Source organism: Chlorocebus sabaeus, chromosome 11 (genome assembly GCF_047675955.1).
Source record: "Chlorocebus sabaeus isolate Y175 chromosome 11, mChlSab1.0.hap1, whole genome shotgun sequence".
NCBI lineage: Eukaryota > Metazoa > Chordata > Mammalia > Primates > Cercopithecidae > Chlorocebus > Chlorocebus sabaeus.
In genome coordinates this window covers 36,726,164-36,746,588 of record NC_132914.1, presented here as the reverse complement: position 1 = coordinate 36,746,588, position 20,425 = coordinate 36,726,164, and the positions used below count along the sequence as shown (strand labels likewise).

Below are 20,425 nucleotides of genomic sequence, written 5' to 3'. Positions count from 1 at the left end.
CTTTTGCAATATTCTAAGTAAGAGATAATGATGGCCTTCATTAGGGTGGTGTTGATGGGGGAGGAAATAACTTGGTGGGCTGATGTATTTCAGAGAGAATAGCTCTTAGATTAGATAGGTGGAATACGGAAGAGGGAGGAATTGACTTGGAATTGAGGTTGTTTCTGGCTCTCCTATTTCTGGCTTGGCAACAATCAAGACGGTGATTTTTCCTAAAGAGGCTTGGAGTTTTTGCTGTGTTTTCCTCCACATGACTAAATATAGTGTGGTAGGAGAAGAGGAGTTTGGAAACAAAAAATTATTAATTTAGAGAGCACCACTCATCTAGGTTGTGTGGAACCAGAAAGCCAAAGCTGCTACTACCACGGGCGGTTTTTATAGTCTATGTGCATAGCTACAAGAAATTACAAGAAATTCTTTGTTTTATTTGCTATAATAATATTTAATATGTACTACAGTACACAAATATTATTTCCATCTTTCCCTTTTCTAAAATACAGTATCTACAGTTAAGTATTATTGAATCTAAAAGGAATCTTGGAAATTATGGTTTTCTTCCACAGTTGAGGAAACTGGTGCTCTGAGAGAAGACCACATTATACCTATGGAGTGACAAGTAGTAAAACTCGGGTCTGCTACTGGCCACTCCATTGCTCTTGCCTCATTACCTGGACAGCTCCACATTGATTAGTACATTCCATTACAGCTAACAAACAAAGCTGAAGAGTTTATTAAAGAAAAATACCAGTATCATAGAGGAGAAAAAATAGTTGCATATTCTTTACTTAACATATTATTTACATAAGATATTTTTGAGGCATACAAAATTCTATTTTAGAAAACCAGGTTTGCAGAAATTCAATCCTTTCTTGTCTATTGTCATTCCTGTTCTTCCTATTTTCCTTGTTAGTTTCGGCCAGGCTGGTCTGGAACTCCTGCATCTCAAGCAATCGGCCTCCCAAAGTCCTGGGATTATAGGCATGTCACCGTACCTGGCCTCATTTTATATTTTTAATCGGTGTTTGTCTTGCCTTTCTTCCTTAAACTGCTTCTCTTTAACCATGGCAAGTAGGGAATCTCTTTAAAAACTTAGGTACAGTAAGTGAGTGGTATATATTCCAGAATATTCTATCCTGTTTAAAGAGCCTACAGAATAGGATTAGATTTTGGTTTTATTCTGTTATGAACATATCTTCATATTTACTTTTCTTCTTTGAAAATAGGTTTTGAAATTTGAGAGAGAAGACAGACAGGAAGGTATTGGATTCAAGTGGATGCACAATGATGTGGTGTGGGTGTAGTGCAGTGATCCTCCAAGTGGAGGAAAGGCAACTCATAATAATTCACTGTTTTGGAGAGAAGATATTAGAACTTTCATTTATATTTATTTCTAATTTATTTCTTTTTAAAATTCTGCTTTTGTATGTACAATCGACTCTCCATATTCAGGGGTTTCACAACTATAGACTCAACTGACTGTGGATTGAAAATATTCAGAAAAAATAATGGATTGTTACATGTGTACTGGACATGTACAGACTCTCTTTTCTTATTATTCTCTAAAATAATGCAGTATAACAACTATTTATATAGCTTAACATTGTATTAGTATTATAAGTGATCTGGAGATGATTTAAAGTATACAGAAGAATAAGTGTGTAAGTTATATGCAAATACTGCATCATTTTATGTCAGGGACTTGAACATCTGTGGATTTTGTTATCCATGGGGAGTTGTGAAACCAATCTTTCATGGAAACTGAGAGATGACAGTATTTCAGTATATGACAAATCAATATGGTAGAACATGAATATTATTTATAAATGAATATATATATGTTGTGGGAATATGCTTAAACATGTTACTGTGACAGAACATAATGGTCAAATAGGTTCAGAAACCACTGGTGAAGAGTTAGCAAAAAAGACGAGTCAAGGGCATCAAGACATTAAGATAAATAAATGTCCTTGCTTTTTTATTTTTCCATACTATTACCACTGGAAATAAAGAGAAAAAAAAAATCTAAAACAATAATAATAGCAAATAGCACTTTGGTAGCAGAATTTATTGGATTGAGTATCTACCTCTTACAGAGCAGAGGAAAAGTATCCTCTTGGATAAGTATCTAATTTTAAGATGGATTTTACTCTTGTTCATGATTTTGGGGGATTGTTAAGTATCTCATTGAAATTAAGAAAGTCATCTCATATACTGAAATTGATTCATTATAATTCAATTTATTTAAACTTTTCAACTGAATAAGCATTAGGTAATTACATCAGAGTTTTAAAAAAGATTTGGCCAAGAATTTTTAAGTCCTATTTTTTGAGAGGTTTTTTTTTGGCATTTATTTTATTTTTTTCTTTTCTGATTATTTCTCACAGAATAAGACCACAGCTTGCCAAAGAGAAGATTGAAGGATGCCATATTTGTACATCTGTCACACCGGGAGAGCCTCAGGTCTTCCTAGGGAAAGACAAGGCTTTTACTTTTGACTATGTATTTGACATTGACTCCCAGCAAGAGCAGATCTACATTCAATGTATAGAAAAACTAATTGAAGGTTGCTTCGAAGGATACAATGCTACAGTTTTTGCTTATGGACAAGTAAGTGCCATATTATTTTCATAGGAGTTGAAACTTTTCAGAAATGTTAATTCAGTTGCGCTTTCATTTTTGTTTCTTAAGGTTATGTTAAGGTTGAACACTAATCTTTCTCTGTTCTTTTGTTTAGACTGGAGCTGGTAAAACATACACAATGGGAACAGGATTTGATGTTAACATTGTTGAGGAAGAACAGGGTATTATTTCTCGAGCTGTTAAACATCTTTTTAAGAGTATTGAAGAAAAAAAACACATAGCAATTAAAAATGGGCTTCCTCCTCCAGATTTTAAAGTGAATGCCCAATTCTTAGAGGTAATAATCCAATTTTGGCATTAATTTCTTTTAAAGTTTGTTTTTATAGACCATAAGTGTTCATGATTTTATACTGTTGGCTTCTAGTACAGTGCTTTGAAGATAGTACTCAATAAATGTTGTTTGAGTAAATTAACATTAGATAATAGAAATAAGTTTTCCTTACTTGTAGGAAGTGATGTTTGAGTTTAAGATTATAAACACTTGACCAGTGTCCATAGAATAAAATAACAATTAATATTGTTTATTTAAGAACCCCCCCTTTTTTTTTTGGAGGTAGAGTCTCATTCTGTCACCCAGGCTGGAGTGTAATAGCACCATTTCGGCTTACTGCAGCTTCTGCCTCCTGGGTTCAAGCGATTCTTGTGCCTCAGCCTCCTGAGTAGCTGGGACTACAGGCATGCGCCACCACACTCAACCAAATTTTTGTAATTTTAGTAGAGATGGGGTTTCGCCATGTTGCCCAGGCTGGTCTTGAACTCCTGGCCTCAAGCAATTCACCTGCCTCTGCCTCCCAAAGTACTGGGATTACAGGTGTGAGTACTTATTTTTATCAATAGATAAAGGTTAATTACTGTTGTAATTTAGACAGGCTTACAAAGTGGTGGGAACTTAATGACTAAGGCCAAAAGTAGGGGAAGTATGTGAGAAATAATAGGTCTCAGATTGTAGCACTTATCTAGCTGAAGAAATTATCCTTGCATAGGTAGACAGATGTTTTGATATAATGTCCAAAGGTGGTGGTGGCTTTGGATTAATTTAGGCTGTCTAGTGTGATAGAAGGAAAGTAACACTAAGAGGACATCTAGGATTTGAGCCAATATTGCACTTTGGTGGACAGTGGCATAATTCTGGGTTCTTGGTGCAAAGAGAATTTAGTCTAAATTACCTGATCCATGAGCTAATCATTTTCATCATTGATGAAACATTTTACTCAGCATTGTGTAGCACAAAATAGAAAAATTAATATCAGTTTTTTTTTCTGCTGGTTTTAATGGACATTCTTATTTAGTAAAAACCAAAGAGAATATAACTGTGTGTTCCCAAGGAAAGTAAATGATGGTAGAAAAAGAAAAGAAACAGTGTTATTCCATCTTCCCTTTCACCTTCCAGAATGATATTAGGCATTGTAACTTTAAAACATATTGATAGAAAAACAGGTGTGTGTATCCTCTTTTAAGGAGGTATCTGGGTTTTTTCAGCCTCTATTGATACAGGAACACTAATACTGTTGCTGACCTTGCAAACATGCTAAGCGTTAATTTTTCAACTCGTTAAGAAAGGTTTCAGGGCAATAGAAAATATGTTTTTAGCTCAAGTAGTAAAAATTCTTTAAATATTCTGAAGCTTAAGATTTGTCTACATTTGGCATGTGTTTCTAGGGTTTGCTTGTATTTGTAAATATTTAATTATCTCTTGCAAAGGATTATTAGATCATTTTAGCTAGTCCTCAACCCATTTGTCATGATTAAGTCACTTACTGTTTTTACTCTTGTAAATAAATCTGGCATTTGCTTATAATTGTTGTAATAATAGCCTCATTCATTTTTATGTGTTATTTTGAAAAAAAAATATGTCATTTTGAAGTACTTTAAAAATCTGTATGAAGGAAAACATTATGTAATGTGTTGTTATGACAACTACCCAGACAATTTCTGCTAAAATTAAATTTCTAATATTTTTTGATAGCTCTATAATGAAGAGGTCCTTGACTTATTTGATACCACTCGTGATATTGATGCAAAAAATAAAAAATCAAATATAAGAATTCATGAAGATTCAACTGGAGGAATTTATACTGTGGGCGTTACAACACGTACTGTGAATACAGAATCAGAGGTAATATTTATATTGTAGTTAAAACAGAGCATAGCTGGCTTTGTTTAAATAGTGAGCTTTGCTGATAGTCTGCTTAAGATCAAGATATGAAATTTATATCCTGAAGCATGACATGGAATTAAAATCTTGTCTTCTTTCCTCACATTTTAAAAATCAGAATATTAGTATAAAAATATCAGGGTTATGATAAAGTCAGCATAGTTGTCACAGCATCAAAAGAATCTAAGAAAATTTATGAATAGCTTTCATTCACAGCTAGAGAAAGAGGGTTAGACAATTGATGGTGAAGGATGAGACCACAATCCTTTTGTACTTTTTGCTTTAACCTATGTAGAACTGTATCATGGCTCCTAGAGGGAGATTGTTGAGAAAAATTACAAAAAATAATTTTAACGGAAGATAGAGAAGAGCCTGAATAATTCAAGTTATTGCTCAGTTTGTACCAGAGTGTTCTACTGTAACAGTTTTGGAATGGAAGCTGCAAATGTCAGCAAATGGCAAACAATGGAATCTCAGTGTTTTCTTCTATTTAAAAAATAATACACTATTATACTGAGAAATTCATCTCAAAAAGTGCCTGTAACTAAACTAATAATGTGAAATTCCACATCTTTTATATCACTTAACATGGTGGGTTTTAGCCATTACCTCAGACTTTGGATTGTATAGTATGTTGTTTATTGTTCAAGTAAAGTCCTTTGTTTCTTCCGCTTTTTCAGATGATGCAGTGTTTGAAGTTGGGTGCTTTATCCCGAACAACTGCCAGTACCCAGATGAATGTTCAGAGCTCTCGTTCACATGCCATTTTTACCATTCATGTGTGTCAAACCAGATTGTGTCCCCAAATTGATGCTGTGAGTTATCAATTCTAATTTCTTAAACTTTCAATTTTTATCTCCCTAAAACCACATGAATTCTGTGAGAATATATTTCAGCCAAATTCAGTTAATTTAGTCATTCCTTTTTCTGATTTCCTTTTCTGATCCTAGTTAAGTTAAAGCTGGTCAGCCATGTCAGATTTTGAAATAAAAAATTGTATATATGTCTGAAAAACCAGAAAGGATGCTGTGGCCATATGTTGGATGTCATCACCTGAGACCCTTTGCTTTTGAGGATTATATGCTGTAGTTTTCCCTTCATTAGCATAAGCAAAGCCTCAGTTGATAATAGTTGAGTTCTGAACATCCAGGCTTTTTCTGCCTTTAAATTTCTAATTGCCAGCAGACATTTTTTGAATTTATTATTTATTTGGCTTTATGCCTATTTATTTGGTTGTGCCTATATGTGTACGTGGGATGAGCTCAAGGTAGAGTAGGAGGATATTTAATGTTACATTAATAAAATATTTTCAATTATTTTTCTTAATTTCAGGACAGTGCAACTGATAATAAAATTATTTCTGAATCAGCACAGATGAATGAATTTGAAACCCTGACTGCAAAGTTCCATTTTGTTGATCTCGCAGGGTCAGAAAGATTGAAGCGTACTGGAGCTACAGGCGAGAGGGCAAAAGAAGGCATTTCTATCAACTGTGGACTTGTAAGATTAAGGCTTTGTGCTGAGAATATATCAGAGCTTTTCTATTGTCCTTTTGTCTTTTGTAATTTATAATATCCATATGGAAATCCTTCAGACACTGAACTGAGAAATGAAAATTATAGAACAGTTATTAGTAATGCACTGAATCTCTGATCTCCTCACGCTTTTTTCTCTTTTTTATATTACAGATTTTCTTCATGTGTATAAATTTAGTTGCACTAAAATTTATATGTGCATAAAATTATAGATATACAAATTATTTGAAAAATTCTTTCCACATTTAACAATATATTGTCAAAATCAATTTATTTATTTATTTTTATCTTTTATTTTTTTAAAATAGGGTCTCACTGTGTCACCTATTCTGGAATACAGTGGTGCGATCATGGCTCACTGTAGCCTTGACCTCACGGGCTCAACTGATCTTCCCACTTCAGTCTCCCTAGTAGCTGGGACCACAGGCCAGCACCACCACACCCAGATAATTCTTGTATTTTTTGTAGAGATGGGGTTTTGCCACATTGCCCAGACTGGTCTCAAACTTCTGGGCTCATGCGATTCACTCACCTCAGTCTCCCAAAGGGCTGGGATTACAGGCGTGAGCCACTGCGCTTGGCCCAAGATTTAATATTAAGTTATTTCATGGGTGAAGACTTTCAAAGTAGCCTTTTGATAATATTTTATGACAGTCATTTTATTGACTTTGGAAATTATAATTTTTTTTGGTAATGATTTTTTAAAAGTGATACTTTTTCTAGGTTATATTAAAAATTAACTTTAATACCATGCCACTTAATGGCATTTTGATTGGAAAACTCCCTGTGATTTAGTGAGCATAAAGCTTCATTATATGGAAGGAAATGTTTTAGAGCAAAGTTTTGTGCATTAAAATGTTCTTATTATCTTCATTACAAAACTGGAAATTTGTGCCTGCACAAATGTAATGACATCCCTAAATTTCTGTGACACCAGTAGCATCAGAGTTGTAACTACCCAATGGATTATTTTTGCCCGCTGCCCAGATAGAGCTGATTTATCAAGATGGGGGAATTGCGATAGAGAAAAAGTTTAATGCACACAGAGCCAGCTAAATGGAAGACTGGAGTTTTATTACTCAAATTAGTCTCTCCAAAAATTCAGAGACTGCGGTTTTTAAAGTATAATTTGGTGAATGAGGGGGCTAAGGGAGTGGGGAGTGGAGGTGAAATCATAGGGTGTCTCAGTGGGTTCTTCTTGCTGTCTTCTGTTCCTGGGTGGGATTACAGAACTGGTTGAGCTAGATTACCAGTCTGCATGGTGCCAGCTGGTGCATCAGAATGCAGGGTCTGAAAAAATATCCAAACACCAATCTTAGGTTTTACAATAGTGATCTTATCCATAGGAGCAATTGGGGAGGTTAGGAATCTCGTGGCCTCTGGCTGCATGACTCTTAAATCATAATTTCTAATAATCTTGTGGCCAATTTGTTAGTTTTACAAAGGCTTGCTGGTCCCCAGGGAAGAAGAAGGGTTGTTTCAGGAAAAGGCTGTTATCATCTTTTCAAAATTCTTTAAACTATAAACTAAATTCTTCCTTTAGTTAGCTCAGCATAGGAATGAACAAGTGCAGTTTAGAAATTAAAGGCAACATGGAGTGGATTAAGTCGGATCTCCCTCACTGTCATGCTTTTCTCACTGATACGAATTTTGAAAAAGGCAGTTTCAGAGTGTGTGGTGTCTGCTTTCCTCCCATTAATCAGCCCCCAATATTTGCTCCTATATGATTATGACCCTTCTATGGGGAAATTATCAACCAAGGCTGATTAGAGAGAGCCAGACCTTCCAACTCCAATACTCACTCATCTTGATGGTCCAACCATGTGGATGAATGTTGTGTAAAACGGCATGCCTGGATTCTGGACTTTGTGTATTGTTTTGACTTTCTTAGGAGATACAGTCACGGTGGTATTTACATTTATGTTGTCAGGAAAAAACAAAAGCCATTGCTTTGTTTTCCTCTTTAGGCTCTTGAAGCATGTTGAGACATATCTAGTAGAGTTTCAGTATTACCATTGCTTATGACGGTAGCCATTCTGAAAAGGGGGAATGACGACAAAGTGTGATCCCGTTGCCACTCCCTGCATGATCTATTTTTCCTAATAAAGTTATGATTATAGATGTTTGCTTTACTGATGTCTAGTGTGAGCAACATTTTGGATAATGTTTATCTTGTAGGTGATAATTCAGTGACAGTAGGAAAAACAGCAGGGTCGCAGGAGGAGTGACTACAGAGTTCTGTAATTTGACTAGTTTTTAAATAATTGGATGCTAGCACATATATTATTGTATTTATTTATTTATTTATTTGTTGAGGCGGGGTCTCACTCTGTTGCCCAGGCTGGAGTGCAGTGTTGTGATCCCAGCTCACTGCAACATCCACCTCCCAGGTTCAAGCTATTCTCCTGCCTCAACCTCCCAAGTACCTGGGACTACAGGCACACACCACCACGCCTAGCTGATTTTTGTATTTTCAGTAGAAATGGGGTTTCCCCATGTTGGTCAGGCTGGTCTCGAACTCTTGACCTCAGATGATCCACCCACCTTGGCCTCCCAAAGTGCTGGGATTATAGGAGTGAGCCACCGTACCCAGCCCATCTTATTGTATTTCTAAGGATAGATATACTTGCATAGGAATACTTTGTTCAGAGAAATAATACTGATTTTTTTGCTGTGATTAAAGAAGGTTTTCTTTTCCCACGGGAACTGTATTGCAAAATGAAAATTCACATCAAACTGTTAAACTAACTAAACATTTTATTTTTTCATTGAGTTGCGGAGAAGAATTTGTAACATGAATGGACAATTTTCTGGGGACATAACCTGATGCTCTGATAATTCTAGGGATAACTAAAGTTGTCAATCTTATTTCTATTTCAAGGAATTAGTACTTACTACTATAGTACTAATATACACATAAGGTATTATATATAGTACTAATATTTATGTAGCAAATTTTCAGTGGCATTGATTACAAATGTAAAACAAAACCAAACACAAATATTCTTAATTATATTATGTCTCTATATTATTCTCTGTAAACTTTCTTTATTTAAAAATGTTATAATTAATAAATTTGTATCATTTTGCCATCTTTCTTTCTCTTTCTTTTAGTTGGCGCTTGGCAATGTAATTAGTGCCTTGGGAGACAAGAGCAAGAGGGCCACACATGTCCCCTACAGAGATTCCAAGCTAACGAGACTACTACAGGATTCCCTTGGGGGTAATAGGTATGCGTAGATGATTATCCTTTACTCAGAGTTTTGATTATTCATTATTAAGTAAGCTTGTAATTATAAAGCAAACTAATAGGATGAGGAACGAATCCTTATACTGTTAAGAATCTGAAATGTGTGAATAATTTTGTATGTTATTTCACATAATCCTTCTAGCATCCCTTGAGGTGTAGGTATTATTATTCTATTTTCTAGATAAGGAAAATGAAATCTAGAGAGGTTAAGTAATTTATTCAAGGTCACTTAGCTTATATATGAAGTCAATAGTATGTAGACTTTCTCTCTTATCATAGCTTCTGTTTTAAGTACTTAGCACAGAATAGATACCTAATATAATTTTGTTGAAAAAGTAAATACTGTTTTCTAAGTAATTACAAGGTAATTTAAATATTATTGGTACTTCTTTTTTTTTTACAAAATCTTCTAAAAATTCAAATTTTTTCTATATGTAGAAAAATCTTCTTAATGTCCACTGAATGAAATACAGAGTGTTGTCTGGTTATTAACTTTGCCAGTATCACTGACATTCTTCTTTCTCATATCTTGCATCATTCTAATATGTTTTTTCAGCTCTTTTTTTTTTGGCGGGGGAGTGGGTAATGTATTCCCTTCTGTAAAGGTGTTGGCTTTACAAATGGAAACATTTTTGGCATTTAAATTCAATCATAGCACAATTCAACAAGTTACCAACAACCACAGTGAATCTATTTTACAGTGTTTGCAATAATGTAACATCGTATTTACTGAAAAGATTATTAGATGCTATACAATAAATCTAGTATTTAAACTTACAAGGTTTCTTTTTGAACAACTGTGTTAGTTCGTTCTTGCACTGCCATAAATACCTGAGACTGGGTAATTTATACAGAAAAGAAGTTTAATTGGCTCACAGTTCTATAGGCTCTACAGGAAGCATGATTCTGGCATCTGCTTGGCTTCTAGGGAGGCCACAGGAAACTTACAGTCATGGGGGAAGGCAAAGGGAGAGTAATCACTTAACAGGACTGGAGCAGGAGGAAGAAGAGGGAGGTGCCACACACTTTTAAACAACCAGATCCTCTGAGAACTTTATCATGAGAACAGTTCCAAGAGGGAAATTTGCCCCCAACCTCTAATCACCTCCCACAAAGCCTCACCTCCAACATTGGGGATTATAATTTGACATGAGATTTGTGCAAGGGCACAGATCCACACCGTATCAACAACTATTATCCAAATAATTTTGGATAGTATTAAATCCTTTTAAGTTTATAATCCATTTGGTTTAGAAATAAAGTTCTGTTTTGGTCGGCTGTGGTGGCTCACACCTGTAATCCCAGCACTTTGGGAGGCCGAGGCTGATAGATCACGAGGTCAGGATATTGAGACCATCCTAGCCAACACGGTGAAACCCCGTCTCTACTAAAAATATAAAAAATTAGCCGGGCATAGTGGCAGGCGCCTGTAGTCCCAGCTACTCGGGAGACTGAGGCAGGAGAATGGCATGAATCCAGGAGGCGGAGCTTGCAGTGAGCCGAGACGGCACCACTGTACTCCAGCCTGGGCGACAGAGCGAGACTCTGTCTCAAAGAAAAAAGAAATAAAGTTCTGTTTTGTAGAATACAACATTGTCGTTTTTATGTTTCTTCCTTTTATGTAATATTGGCATTTTTCTTAACTCATGTCTCTTCCAGCACATCCTATGTATGAATGCAGTTTTCTTTCCACTATAATGTATTTCTTGCTTGTGTTCTACATTTTCAGTATCAAGAGGGGTCTTATTATAACAGAATAAAAATTTTCATTTTTTCAGCCAAGTGTAAATTTTTTCAGGTTTTCTAAATTGTAGCTTTTTCCTATATTTATTTCTTAACTATAAAACAAAGCAGAGATGATAAATGTTCTCCCCTTACAAGTTTAACTCTTGAAAACTTCAATACTTTTGAAAGTTTGCTTACCTTGCAAGTGGTCTAAAATCTTTTCACTGTAGGTCTTGAATTTCTGTTGAGTTTTAGGTACAGCTAAATAGTCTCATGTTCCTCACCCATTTCCTTAATGGGTAGTAATCTCTTAAGGGAGATGACCCCTTCTAATTCCTTTCTTTGTGTGCCTCAATTTTTGCTTAAAATTTTAGGATTGCATTCCTAGTGCAAAAGCACTGTACTTTGTGTAAGCCTTGGAAAGCAAAATATCTTCATTTTTTGAAGTTTATACAAATTAATCTTAAAAGAAAAATTAGATATTTTTGAAAATAAGCTCCATATGTTTATGTGCATAATTTAGTGTCTTTTAAAAAAGTCGAGCTGGCTTTTTTACGTTTACAGTGTTTAATAAACATCATAACCAGTTTATGGCAAAAATTCTGGAAAATACAGGAAAGTATAAAGCATGAATAAAAATCAGTTATATTTCTGGCTGGGCACGGTGGCTCACACCTGTAATCCCAGTACTTTGAGGCCTAGGTGGGCGGATCACCTGAGGTCAGGAGTTCAAGACCAGCCTGGCCGACATGGCAAAACCCCATATCTACTAACAAAAACACAAAAATTAGCTGGGCATGGTGGTGGGCACCTGTAGTCCCAGCTACTTGGGAGGCTGAGGCAGGAGAATCACTTGAACCGAGGAGATGGAGGTTGCAGTGAGCTGAGATTGTGCCACTGCACTCCAGTCTGGGTGACAGAGTGAGACTCCATCTCCAAAAAAAAAAAAAAAAAAAAAAAGAAAAAAAAATCAGTTATATTTCTAATACCTAGAAGTAACTACTGCTAACATTGTGATGTATTTTCTTCCAGATGTATAGTATAACTTAATTTATAGGAAATATAAAATATAATAAAATATTTAAGTGATATAGTTAACTTTAAAACAGAATTGTGGTTTTTTATGTGAACTTTTAAAATAAATAGCTTTAATATTTTCTTTGAGTTTTTCATAAACAGAATCATTGGTGAAATTTATATATTTTGGATTTTGTTTAATATATGACATTTTCCCTATACAGTTGATCCTTGCCAGTTCCTCTCATTCCTGACTTTCACTATTCTTCTTAAGCCCTTGATCCCAGCACTTCTCAAAATATTTGTTAAAGGCGAGTCCTTCCCTTCTTTCTAATTTGTGGTAGGTTAATATTTTGCATGACCATACAGAGCTTGCCCCATTTGTGACTCACCATGGGAGTTTGAAAACACTTGAACTGATCTACATTCAATGAGAGGAGGTCATTGATTACAGGAAGTTCCAGTGTTGTGGAAGTTTCTAAAGTGCTTACTTGCAATTTCTGCACTACTTTACACATTTTTTGTAAAGAAATGAGAAATAGATGTATGTACCTGTGTGGATCAAAGAAGGCTAATATAAATTTATTTTCCCCAATTTTACGTAAGTAAAAATAATCTGCAGACCGGTGCTAGACTGGGGACCACACTTCAAATTTCCCTATTCTCTAATCAGCATCCATAATCCTCACACTTACTGAATTATCTTATTCTCTTTATCAAAAGAGAAAACTAAAGTGGCATGAATTATTTTAACTTTCTGACCCCCAGTAAATATTATATACACATGACACACACCACAAACAATTGTTAATGACCTAATACTGGTTCAAATATGGTGTTATATGTTTAGAAGTACACTGATAAATAAAACTTGATAATCCCTGTCCTTTAGGAATTTAAAGTCTAAGAGTTTTGGGGTCTAGAAAATTTCAATATAATAATAATATAATGAATGCAAAAGAGACATGCAAAAGGTGTGAGGAGGCAGAAAGGGTACAGACAAACTGAGGATTTGGTTCTTGGATTAGGTGATACCTTAGTTGATTGTTGAATAATTGTAACAGTAAGGGTAAGCAAGAATTGTAGGGAAAGGTATGGAATGGGACAAGGGGTACCTACGAGTACTGTGTTGAGATTATTGTAGAAAGAAAAGATTGGAAGCAGGAGACTAGGAGGCTAAGATTATGATTGATAAGCGTTGATTTTTCTACCAGGATAAGTAGACTGCTCCTTAATTGCAGTTCCTGCACATTTTTTAGTTAGTTTGTGAGTGTCTATTAGAATCTCCATGTCTGCTTTATTGACAAACATACTAATTGGGGCATACTTAGCATTTCACTATCCTAAACTTTGGTGGCTAAATCAATTTAGCATGACCATAAAGTAATGTTTCCCACTTTTCCTGTGTAATCTGGCCAGAAACTGGAACTCTGATCATTCAGTCACAAATGACAGTTTATATAATGAAACACAAGAATATACTAAGTACTCGTCTTGTTCCAGTGTGATTCGATTTTGTGTACAATTCTTTGCTGACATCAAAAGTCAGCATACAGGTGATTACGAATAAGTTTTTAAAATACTGAAAGAATAAATGAATAATGAAAGAAGTGGTTTTTTATTTTCAATATAATATATTGTAGTCGGTTTAATTTTAGAATTACTGCGTGCACTGCTTCAAATCTTTTTAGCAAAGAGGTAAGAAATAAATATATGTGCTTATACTTTCTCAAGGTCAAAGGTGAGTAATATCAGTGTATTTCCCCAAAGTAAACAAAATCTTTTTCTTTAAGACAGTCTTAAAGTACAGGGGCTTTTAAATTTGCTCAATATTTTGATATCTTGAAGAGAAGATACTATTCAAATGTCAGGAGTTTAAAAATGATTATTTTAGCATTTTAGGTGCTTTTATCTGTAAGCCTAACTATTCTTTGTAACTTTCAGCCAAACAATCATGATAGCATGTGTCAGCCCTTCAGACAGAGACTTTATGGAAACGTTAAACACCCTGAAATATGCCAATCGAGCTAGAAATATCAAGAATAAGGTGATGGTCAATCAGGACAGAGCTAGTCAGCAAATCAATGCACTTCGTAGTGAAATCACACGACTTCAGATGGAGCTCATGGAGTACAAAACAGTAAGCTAATGAGTTTGACTGCATTTTGTGATACATCTAAGGCTGGCACTTTCTGAACACAATAATGCCTTACACATATGTGTCTCTGGAATCTCTTGGTTGTCATAATAGTGTCCTCCTTCCTTTTGGAGGTAGGAGTCTCTAGTTTTCCTTGTGGGCAGTCTTTAACTATGTTCAGTCTAACCTATCAACTGTTTGTTCAAAAGCTTTCCTACCCTTTTTTTTTTTTTGAAATGGAGTCTCCCTCTATCACCCAGGCTGGAGTGCAGTGGTGTGATCTCAGCTCACTGCAACTTCCTCCTCCCAGGTTCAAATGATTCTCCTGCCTCAGCCTCTTGAGTAGCTGGGATTATAGGCACCCGCCACCACACCTGGCTGATTTTTGTATTTTTGGTAGAGATAGAGTTTCACCACGTTGGTCAGGCTGGTCTTGAACTCCTGACCTCAGGTGATCTGTCCACTTTGGTCTCCCAAAGTGCTGGGATTACAAGTATGAGCCATTGCACCTGGCTAATCAATTTCTTTAGTAACAAATACATTGTGAAGTGTTCTGCTAGAGGCGAAAGGATTTCTTTTGCCTTGGGGTTGGTAAGATAAAAGTGCTCTTGGTTGGAGAACGTATAGTTATAGAGTATCCTGAAGCAAAACTCTTGTGTTTTTGACTCCTCAAGCAACAAGGACATTGTTTTCCTTTACTAGGGTAAAAGAATAATTGACGAAGAGGGTGTGGAAAGCATTAATGACATGTTCCATGAGAATGCTATGCTACAGACTGAAAATAATAACCTGCGTGTAAGAATTAAAGCCATGCAAGAGACGGTTGATGCCTTGAGGTCCAGAATTACACAGCTTGTTAGTGATCAGGCCAACCACGTTCTTGCCAGAGCAGGTATGCGCATAGGGTGGGATAAGTGAGGGATTAACTTCTGGAGGGTAGGGAACATTCTTTGTGTTCACTAATTACCTAGCATAGTTGAAATAGAAATGCCAGTCTCTGTGTATACAGTCTGTGGTTTTAAGCTAAATACCTAATTTCAAAAAATAATAAATTCTTATATAGACAAAATATTCCCTTTATAATGATACTATCTTATGGTCTTCCCATCTAATAAAGGCTAGAAAATTTGCTGTAAGCATTGTGTTTTAAAAAATTACTGTTTTTGTTTCCCGACTTTTTTTTCTTCTGTTTTGTTGAAATCTTAATTTAAAGGAAAATTTTTATTTCATATTTTGTCTTTCAGGTGAAGGAAATGAGGAGATTAGTAATATGATTCATAGTTATATAAAAGAAATCGAAGATCTCAGGTATAGTTATAATGCATATGGTTTTTTGGATTTTGCAATGTTATAATATTTCTGTTTGTTGAGCTTATTGTTTGGGAGTTGTCCATGGTGATATTTCAGCCCTTTGGTTAGGTTAACTTTAGGAGACTTGTTACTTACCTTTCCCTTGATGTCATATTCCAAGCTCCTTTCCTCCCCTCTCTTCCCGTATTATTCTCCTACTCTTACTGCTATATCCCAAAATTGGGTGCTTACCTAACTTGACATATGAAACAGGCAAAATTTATGTTGCTGAAGTTATCTTTGATGTCTTTCCTTTATATGCCTCTTTCCCCATCACTTGGGAATAGATCAATATCTACACGTCATCTCCAATTTTTTGAATCTCCTGTTCTCTTTTATATCTTTAGCTATTCCTGCATGTAAATCATGGCATACTTACTAATTTACCTGCCCCTCTGTGGTACATCTATTCACATTTCATACAACATGCCACACATACTTGCATATGTCAATACCATGACTGGGGCTGGGGGCAAGCATGACATCAAGAGTTCACACTCTAGGTTGGGCAGCATACATAAATCATCACACTTAGTAAACAGAATGACAGAATTTAGTTAAAGGATGCCCATGCCTGGTGTAGGAATGTGGAGGGGAGTAGACTTGGGGAATAGGGTTGGGAAAGAAGGTTAAGTCAATAATATTTTCAGGTTCCAGGGTTTGCTGTGATGACTGAGCTATTTTTTTCTTGAAGGAAAACTCCAGTCAGCTCCATGGCAGAGCATCTAAGTAGTTCAAATCTCACTTCTGCTAACTATTTGTAGAACATAAGCAAATGGGAGGAGATCGTCTTTCACAGTTACCCTGTCTTGTATTTGTGTTCTCTTTCTCTTCCTCTGGCTGTTCTAGAGGTTCTCAAACTGTGGCAAGTACTATCGCCACTGTTTCTGGCTACACAAGGCACATTGGATCTCTTAAATGTTTCAAAAAGCAAAAACAAATGAAAACACATCCCGATGTGGCAATATAGTTATTCAAGTATAATTTTATTCTGTGTGTGTGTGTGTACATATATATTATATATGTTATGCATAGTACATATATATATAATTTTTCATGCTTCATGTTTTTGACAGAGACCTTTGGGCACTACATCCTAGTTCTGCTCAGCAGCCAACCTGGACTTGCAGTTTCTACCCCTTGTTGGCAGTACTGTTCCCCGCCTACTGCTAAAACTTTGTTCTCTGACCAGTCTTTCCTGATTTTGTTGACCCCATCTTTACCACTCCTTGAGACACAACTGATAGCGCTGTTTTTTAATTCTTGAAGATCCTCTTCCTGCTCCTAGGCTGCTTCTCTTATCGCTTTTATTTCTTTGGCACTTGCCAATTGTTAAAGCCGATTGCCTATTCCAGTTCTTAGTCTCTCTTTCCTTTCCTCCACTCTGTATTCTAAGGTTGTACCTCGGCTTTTTGTCACTGTTAGGCAAATTGCTTGACTAATGTCCTTATTTCCTAGAAAACTGCCAGAACCACTTCCACTCCTTCTAGTGGCTAAAAGTAGCATCTAATATCTTCCTTCTTCTAAGTCCTGAGTTAAGACTATTCCTTCCTTAAGCCATTTAGAGAACAGAGACGACTCATGGGCCCTGAGTTCAATCGCTGATCAAATCTTTCCTGGTGTAGGTTAATACCTTGTTCCAGATCCTCAACTTGTCTCCCTGTAGGCCATACAAAAAGTAGATTCTGTTAATGTACCCTGGAGTTTGTGGAGGTAATCCCTAAAAGGCCTTTATTAGCACTGGGATCAAAGAGTCATTGGATATGCCCCTACCAAATGCAGACTTTTAACATTAGGTGAAAAACGTAAATTTTAAAATAAAACACCCACATTATTTATTACATAATAATAAAGGAGCCCATTAAAACATAGATCATTATTGTTAGCTGATTTATTATATTTTCTTTCATTCTTAGCATTCCTTATTAAGTACCCAGGCTTTGTGCTAGAAATTAAAAATATAGAAAAGTGTAATATATTGTTTGTACTTTTCTACTGTTTGATAATCATGAATTTTAACTTTGAGTTTTTATGTGAATTTTCTCTAAAACAATTTTGAAGTCATTTAATTAACCTAGAAGTTTGTACACAGCTATTTAACCACCTAAAAATACAGTAATTGTTCTGCTCACATATGGTATCACATTTATACTAAAACAATTTCATTAAAGAATGTGTAGGACCAGGTAGGGTGGATCATGCCTGTAATCCCAACACTTTGGGAGGCTGAGGTGGGAGGATCACTTGAGGCTGGGAGCTTGAGACCAGCCTGGGCAACATAGTGAGACCCCATCTGTCTCAACTATTTCAAGAGTAGAATGAATAATTTTGGTAGGCAATGAAAAAGCACTGAGCTGACTGTGACTTCCAGAGCTTAGTGTTGCAAATAATCTAGCATCTTTCTCTGAAATATTTGAACATATGACAAAAGTGCTTAGTAATAGAGTGTTGAGAGAGATAGGTTGTATTTTCTTCTTATTTTTCAGTCTCAATCACTATTGTGCCAGACTGACCTTGAAAATCTATTATATGTAAGTAGATAGTTGTATTTTTGATGGTTTAAATAAAATAGAAATAAGGGAATTGGCCTAGAGGACTCTCTGAATCCTTTTAGTCTCAATAATCTAGGTTCTTTTAGGATTTCATTGTTTGATGTCTTCACGTGTTAGGATCAGTGTGTACATTATTCTCCTGTCATTATTAGGACTGCTTGAGCAAACAAAAGAATTTTTTCAATTATCAAACTCAAGTTTCTTTGGAGATACTGTCTTTTCCCATGCTATATTCAGGAGCCAGATGTCTGTCAGCCAGTTTGGGGCAAATTTGACAATTTATTCCTTGCACAGTTTTGGAAATGCTACTACTGTGTGATGAATGAGGAACTGAAACTAAGGGGAGCATGCTGCTTGTGTATTTTTTAAGTTTAAATAATAGGTTTACAAGCAAGGACAACTGATGTCCACTGGCCAGAATTCAAGTAATCTAATTACCACTGGCATCTGAATATGTAGAATTCTTTTGAGTATTAAGATTATGATTGCAAATGTATAATTATTCAATCAGGAAATTTGAAAAAATATTTAAACATTAGTGTTCGTGAGCATTCTTTTGTGATTATTTTTATTTTTTATTTTTTATTTTTTATTTTTTTATTTTTTGAGACGGAGTCTCGCTCTGTTGCCCGGGCTGGAGTGCAGTGGCCGGATCTCAGCTCACTGCAAGCTCCGCCTCCGGGTTTACGCCATTCTCCTGCCTCAGCCTCCCGTGTAGCTGGGACTACAGGCGCCCGCCACCTCGCCCGGCTAATTTTTTGTATTTTTAGTACAGACGGGGTTTCACAGTGTTAGCCAGGATGATCTCGATCTCCTGACCTCGTGATCCGCCCGTCTCGGCCTCCCAAAGTGCTAGGATTACAGGCTTGAGCCACCACGCCCGGCCTTGTGATTATTTTTATTATTTTTTGAGAATTTTATTTAGTTTAAAAATCCTTATCCTGTAGCCATGTTGAAATGCATTTTGGAAAACTTTTTAACATGCAGATTAACTCATTTAAAATGTTCCTGCCTTATTGCTAGAGCAGTCATGTTCATAGAGACAGAACGTAGAATGATGGGTGCCGGAGCTGAGATAAAAGGGCTGAGGGGGAAGTTAATATTTAATGGGTATAGAGTCTCAGTAAGGGAAGATGAAAAATTTCTGGAGATGGATGGTGGCGATGGTTGCAGAACAGTGTAGATTTGCTTAGTGCTACAGAGCTGTACACTTAAGAAATGGTAGTGTGGTATACTTTATGTTATGTATTTTTATCCACAGAGAAAAATACTCCCTATTTAAATATATTTTTATTTGCTAGAGCAAAATTATTAGAAAGTGAAGCAGTGAATGAGAACCTTCGAAAAAACTTGACAAGAGCCACAGCAAGAGCGCCATATTTCAGTGGATCATCAACTTTTTCTCCTACTATACTATCCTCAGACAAAGAAACCATTGAAATTATAGACCTAGCAAAGAAAGATTTAGAGAAGTTGAAAAGAAAAGAAAAGAGGAAGAAAAAAAGGTGGGATTATAAAATCACTGCTAAATGAATCTTTATTTCCTTTTCAGGGTATTTTAATTTGCAATTATAAAGAGCATACATAGTTTCATGAGTACCTTAGTATATGAAATAAATCACTATGTTAGCTGAAACTACAACTATATTTTTAATGGTTTATCTCTATGTGTAAGAAAAATAGATTCAATTGTAATAATATGGTAATTAATTTTATTTAGACCATGACAATATAAAATTACTATTATAAATTATTTTATTATTTCTTCAAATAGCTGCTTTTGCATTCCATTCATTTTGCTTTTCGGCAAAGCTTGCTGTACCATTACAACTCAGTGTTTTCATTTTTTTCCCCGTTTCCTAATACAATTAAGTAGTCTCATGGATATTTTCATCCCTGTCTAGATTAGTTTAACTAAAGGCTAAACTAATCCATCAGAATGTCATGTAATGTCATTTGGTCTCTTAAATATTTTCTGCAGGGCTTCTAATTTGATTATGTGAAAATTATTTATGCTATTTCAGGCTTTTTGAATCTTCCAACAAGGAGTTACTCAGCTTTTCA

The 20,425-nt window shown here is 35.6% G+C and overlaps 1 protein-coding gene across 13 annotated transcripts in view; it reads left to right on the top strand.

Moving 5' to 3' along the window:
* The window catches only part of KIF21A (kinesin family member 21A), a 155,088-nt gene that overhangs the window by 70,718 nt on the left and 63,945 nt on the right, over positions 1–20,425 (top strand). For all 13 annotated transcript variants that reach the window (XR_005240013.2, XM_037997284.2, XM_008002848.3 and 10 more), the window contains exons 2-11: positions 2,385–2,607; positions 2,735–2,917; positions 4,607–4,756; positions 5,476–5,610; positions 6,128–6,295; positions 9,445–9,560; positions 14,267–14,462; positions 15,162–15,351; positions 15,704–15,767; positions 19,663–19,866. Coding sequence is in view for 12 of the 13 variants with exons in the window: in XM_037997284.2 (XP_037853212.1) it covers positions 2,385–2,607; positions 2,735–2,917; positions 4,607–4,756; positions 5,476–5,610; positions 6,128–6,295; positions 9,445–9,560; positions 14,267–14,462; positions 15,162–15,351; positions 15,704–15,767; positions 19,663–19,866 (1,629 nt within the window). In the remaining variant the exon portion in view is untranslated. The remainder of the gene's footprint in view (positions 1–2,384; positions 2,608–2,734; positions 2,918–4,606; positions 4,757–5,475; positions 5,611–6,127; positions 6,296–9,444; positions 9,561–14,266; positions 14,463–15,161; positions 15,352–15,703; positions 15,768–19,662; positions 19,867–20,425) is intronic.